At 40.1% G+C, this 6,182-nt stretch overlaps 1 protein-coding gene across 2 annotated transcripts in view; it reads right to left on the minus strand.

Annotated features, from left to right (window-relative positions):
* Positions 1–343: 343 nt before the first annotated feature.
* XTBD1 (XRN2 binding domain containing 1) overlaps positions 344–6,182 on the minus strand; it is a 6,650-nt gene continuing 811 nt past the window's right edge. The window contains exons 2-3 of one of the 2 annotated variants that reach the window (XM_007461361.1): positions 5,200–5,299; positions 344–427 (exon numbers count right to left, since the gene is read on the minus strand). In XM_007461361.1, coding sequence (XP_007461423.1) covers positions 344–427; positions 5,200–5,299 — 184 coding nt within the window. Of the gene's footprint in view, positions 759–5,199; positions 5,300–6,182 lie in introns of both variants that reach the window. The other variant, XM_007461362.1, reaches the window with a different exon arrangement.

A 6,182-nucleotide genomic window follows, 5' to 3' on the forward strand; every position in this document is an offset into this window, starting at 1 on the left:
CAAGTATTTCTTGAGGGACTTTGTACAAGGCAATTCCTCAAGCCTAGAATACTGAAGCCTCAGGCTCCCTGCAGAAAAAGAGAATATGGGCTTTATTCAGCGGCCTGGAAGGCTTTCTAGAGAGCCTACAATCAACTGGCTGCCTGGAACAAGCTGTGGAATCTTTTGTCAATGAGTTTTAAAATAAGGCTTTTTTTTAGGCTGCCTCTTCCCATAAGCTGGTAGATACCTGAAGCCTATGATTTGATTTTCACTCAGCTCTTTAAAAAAAGATGAAGTGTGTGTGGCAATAGGGTACATGGATGGTGTAAACTTCAGGTAGAAATAAGGGATATGGTTTACCTCAGTCGGCAGGGAAAAAAGACCATAAAGCAGAATCACACATAAAGGTACGTTGTTGAAAAATCCAAAGTGTAAAATTCACTACCTGCCATTATTACATCAACATTAAAAAAAAATAGGCATTTTTAACATTTTGACCAACACTGAAAACCTGAAAATAAAAAAGAGGGCATGATTTATAAATACATAAATATCCATGCATACTTTTACAATGATAGCTACTAGAAGAATGAGAACTTTTAAAACGCCAATCTAGACAAGATTCCCTTTCATTCCAATTGCCTCTTTCCTACATGTTGTTAATATCAAGAGTCTTAAGAGAGCTGCTGAGGTCAATGTCATATTCATTCCAGCCTCCTTTCCAAGCCTGTAACTAATGATGAAAATGTGATGAATCTTCTGCCTTAGCTTTGATGCTAGGAAAAAAAGAAAAAGTTAGTAACCATGTAGTCTAATGAATCAAATTCATAAATTAAAATACAGCAGTGATGCAATATTTATGTACTACCCAGATGGTAGGCAGACTCAGAAATTATTAAGATTTTACTACATACAGAAAATTCAGCAAAACACTGACCATACTATCCATTTGGAAGCCAGAGTGTAATTTTTTTGTCTTGTCACTTGTGATCTATAAATGTTCACAATTTAAAGTGATAACAGAAATACTTAAAAAATAACTTTTTCCATGGCATGCTCTGCAGTCAAGGCTTCTAAAAACAGAATCACATAAACACTTATTGTTCTAAATTAAAATCAGTTGAATCCAGATAGTAATTTACAACATTTCACATTGAGTCAGCATATTTAGGAGATGTGAAGGTTATAGGTTTCTGGATTTCACACTATTAGAAACTACAGAAACTGCATGTCTTCTAAAAGTGGTGAACTGAAGCAGATATATTCTTTCTGGGTACTCTCTAGCACCACTGGTAAATTTAAACTTGCTTTAGACAACTTTTAAGCAGGGTGCAAAGAAATCATTTTGTCTGTCACCTTCTATTTGAATGGATTTCCTTAACATTTAGCAGTGCAAGTGAATCAGTCTGAGACTCTTTTTAGTAAGCAGAGTTTTCAAGGTATGACCTATTTCCTAGCTTAAGCCTGTCACTGCAGTCTTTGAGAAGTGAAGAAACGAAATTCCTTAGCCAAAGCAAAATATAAGAGGGCTTTCTCTTTTTAGGAGAATGCAGTATCATCTAAAGAAACCATCTTTAGTCCAAAAGGAAAGAGAATCCCCTAAGCCATCTCTCAGATTTCCAATAGGATAGACCAAGGCTATAGCAGAAGAGTTGCCACTGGCTTTGGCTGCTGCAAGTATGGTCTTTGATTCAAGGTGCTGGCAGGTGATTCACTCAGCCTGGGCACCAGGCAACAGACTGGCCTGTGGGGTCAGACAGAGCTTTTCTGGCTTCTTCTATTTCTGTGGATAAAGGGAAAAGAAAGGTAGCTCCATGGAGCATTTATCTTAGGATACAAGACAAAACCTGATTTAACTAATCTGATAAGCTGAAAAAACATTTTTTTAAATACTCACAAATAGTTGCCATCTTATTAGAATCACATCTCTTTCCACCAATGGAGTGGCTGCTCCATTACTTTAGAGCTTGCCAAGACCATATATAATGCACAAAAAACCTCTTGAAAGGCAGGCACACTTGTGTTTCCAACTTCTTTCACATTTCATATTTAGTCACTTTCCATACTGCCGCTTTCCCTCTTGGACAAAAATGTTCTTAGGGGGGACTTCCCTGGTGGCGCAGTGGTTAAGAATCCTCCTGCCAATGCAGGGGACCCAGGTTCCAGCCCTGGTCTGGGAAGATCAAACATGCTGCGGAGCAACTAAGCCCATGCGCCACAACTACTAAGCCTGCAGTCTAGAGCCCGTGTGCCACAACTACTGAAGCCTGTGCACCTAAAGCCCGTGCTCTGCAAGACAAGCCACTGCAATTAGAAGCCCACGCACCACAATGAAGAGTAGCCCCTGCTTGCCGCAACTAGAGAAAGCCTGCGCGCGGCAACGAAGACTCAACGCAGCCAAAAATAAAAATAAATTTATTTAAAAAAATGTTCTTAGGAAATATGGAGTAATTAAGTGGACAGATTTTTTGAGCCAATAATGATAGCTTCTTAGTCAATCACTCCTCTTTCTCCTTAAGACAATGCCTTGGAAGTATCAACTCTGACAGTCTTAGTAATAACATCATTCCTGAGTGAGCTGCTGCTCTTTGCTAATTATTGCTCATTAATGGGTAAAGCTGGTTGGTCACTCACAAAGTCTGCTAGTAGGTACCTAGGGAGGGCTGTTAGATAACTGAGATTGTTCAATATATTTGTGTCTGAATCCCCCTTTTTCAAAAAAAAAAATCATACACTGCAAATATCTGACAAATACCACAAATATAACCATAAAGTATTTTTTAAATCTTACTTTAAAGAATTTATGTCCCCAAGTTATCTTCACTATTCAGTCTCAGGATACCAATAATGCCAGGCGATTCATTTCCACTTGCTAGCTAGCTTCAAAACCCAACTAAAATAATTTTAGAGCTAAGGATCAAAGAACTATAACTGACCTTTTCAGGTGCCTGGCTCAACATCAAAGTTTTTTTGTTTCTGTTTTTTGTTTCTGGGCTGGCAATGTTGCTTAATGTTTGCCAGCCTCTATCTATTACATGCAAAAACCTCAGGCAAGAAGACAAAAAAAAAACTGCTGCAAAGCTCCCAGGGCGCTCTTTCCAGTGGGCTCTCAGGGTAGCCTTCAATAGAGAAGGGACAGCCTTCAACACAACACAATTCTGTCACGGCACACAGATCAGATGACTTGTTCTCAGGACAGGCTTATCTAAAAGACTCTTACCAACCAGCAAAACTCTACACATCCTCTAAGTATCTCACTTTTCAGGATCAACTTAGCTTCATTTTCAGTGACATCAACAGGCTAAAACTTGGTTACTAAGAAAACATAAGTGTTATCTGAAGGAAGTTCAAACATATATAATCAACAAGTGCTATAGAAATACAGGCTCCCTGTAGGCTTCTTCCAGGTAGCTAGGTGCCAATCATTAGTCTGATGGCAGAGCTGGTTTCAGGGATGCCAAAGTTCATTTCTGAGGACTCTCCTCTGGAGGCTGACACTGTGCAATTAAAGTGTCAAAAATGAACATCCCAGGACAGGGCTCCCTATATTTCTGAGGTTCAAGACCCCTTTACAATGTTTATAACAGTTTAGAAACTCTTCTCCACAACACACATACACACTGGCCTATGGATAATGTTAGGGACACATGCATATTAATTACAAAACCTCCTTAGTCTCTTCTGGAGTCTGAAGCCCAAATATCGTGCAGTGTTCTGACCTCTAATACCCCAGTATGACTGGAAAGAGACAGAGAAGTCTAACAAAATTTATGTGAAAACGGATCTTACGGAGAGCAGAATACCTCTTAAGACCAAAAGGCCAAGGAAAGAATCAGCCATGAGCAGTCAGGAAGTAAAGGCTCATCCTATTCCCTGCCTGCCCTGACGAACGGGGTGCAATCAGGTGGTTGGAAATCATCTAGACGCCCCATGCCTGGGCCCCAGGAACCTCACTGCTAGGATACTGAAGGACTTCCTAGAGGTTTTTTAAAAATATTATATAAGAGAATCCAAAAAGTCACAAACTCCCAATTCACAACGGCTCCCGGGCTACAAACAATAGCCCTGTTAACAGATTTTAAAAACAAAATAGGCCCTTGAACACAACCTGAACTTTTGATTCCAGGTTCAATTAAAAAACACTTTTTTAAAGAAAAATATCTGAAATCAAGTGGCGTGTGCTGTTTGGAGCTGAAGTACTTTCTGGGCAGCTGAGGATTTGATTAGCTCCTGACACACACTAAAGGGAACCTTTGTATATGCCCAGCTTCCCAAAAACAGACCCAACTAGGGTGAAGCAAGGGCTTACCTATGTTTCTGACAATAGAACTATAAGAGAGGCCAGCAGTCTTTACTCTTTTGCTTTGGTCAATTTTGTAAGCATTTTCTGAGCATCTTCTCTGGATTATGCCTATACTAGGTTTTGGAATTAGAAGGACGAATATCTTAAGCACCATCTCTTCCCTCAAGAAGCTTACAATCTGCTCTTAAAAAGGTCTGGGTAAAGTGCTAAAGAAATAAACTATGGGAGATGAGGAAGCAATTAACTTTGTTGCCTGAGGAGACCAGGGCAAATGAGAAAAACCATATCTTGGGAGATTGTGAAAAGCAGTTGGGACGCCCAGCCCCATCCTCTGAGCTTCCTTCTGCCACATTCTCCATGGCCCCAGCCAAAGGACCCAGATACAAGGCTTGACAGGCAGCAACTCACCAGGTAAAAAATCCACAGCCTCAGATCAGAACAAGCCTGGCAGAATAGGGAAAAGCTATGATGATATTACTCCATCTACATTTCCATCAGCAAGTCAGAGGGTCCAAACAGTGGACCTCAACGTGGGGGGAAGGTTGGTGGGGTCCTCAACAATTGGGGTAAGGTTGAGTTAATGTTACCAACAAGATTTTTTAATAAGTGGGAAACTGTAGCACTCTAACCAACATTTTCTTAAAGTTCAAGCAAAAAGCTCAAAACAGAATTTTCCTAAAGGAACTGAAGAGGTTGAGTTTATGTTTTATTCTACCAACAATGCATAATTTACCTACTGAGTTGTTCTCTAGTTATGAAAAGGCTTATACCAATTACAGAGAAATTAAATGAAAGGGCTTAGATTGGGGTAGTAAACAAGAGCATTCAGAAAACAATATACTCTAATACATCATCATAAAGGCAGGGGCCGTTAGCTCTATACCATTTCAAATGCACTTGGAAATCCTGTTTACCTTTTTCATTAATTCACTTCTGGTAGTAAATTGTGGCAGGTCTTCCACTTCAATCCCATCAGCCATTTCCATCACCTTGTCCAAAAGGTCTTTGTTGTAACTGCACGATAAAAAGTAGTAAGATAAAAACCGTGGAAGAATTATTGTCACTGGGCTAAAAAGAAATTGCAGGTAGCTGGACTATAAACTCAACTCTCAGAGGAACGATTTGGTACTACTGGGGAAACTGATAGATGTTCAGCATCAAGTCAGAAAATAGTTCTTGCGCATGTGGATACAGAAGCGGCACTAGGGATGCCAATGGGGCAGGTGTTTTAAGATTTACAAAACAAACAAGACTTACAAAAATAGAGGCACTGTACCTCTGGCAGTATATATTCACGGATATGATATGAGGGCCAAAATTCTTTTTTATTTTTTTGAACATGTGGAGTATTGGTCTAACGAAAATAACATTATTTGTTCATTTGTCCAATTTTCTGACATTTGCCTAATCTTGGATCCTGTTAACCAGAATTTACTAGAGGAACCTGGGAGTCAGAGAAAAGGGAGGGATACAGCAGGCACTGCTTCCCCATATCCAGTTCTAATAACTCCCCAAATCTGAAAGCAAAACCAAGCAGCTTAGGGCTGGAGGGACCATGTGACCAGACAGCCATACGGAGCACAGAAACCAGGACTAAGCCAAGTCATCTCATTATCCTAACACAATTTCAAGAAATGCTAAATAAAAGGATGTGGGAGCCTCAAGATTTGCCACCTGCTTCATGGAGTGGCAGAGGGAGTGCCATTTCAAAAAGTCCCTTGAAGGCATTTGTTATTTTGATAAAAGGAAAGGCAGAGAGGCAAAGACTGCTTCTTGCTACAGGGTCCAGCAGACTAGGACATGGGGAGAAAAAGACAAGGGCCACAGACTACATCCTGCCATAAATGGTAAAATCCACCAATCCTGCTAGATACTGCATGACCCTAGGTATGTCTCT

This window comes from Lipotes vexillifer, unplaced genomic scaffold, assembly GCF_000442215.2.
Source record: "Lipotes vexillifer unplaced genomic scaffold, Lipotes_vexillifer_v1.1 scaffold217, whole genome shotgun sequence".
Lineage (NCBI taxonomy): Eukaryota > Metazoa > Chordata > Mammalia > Artiodactyla > Lipotidae > Lipotes > Lipotes vexillifer.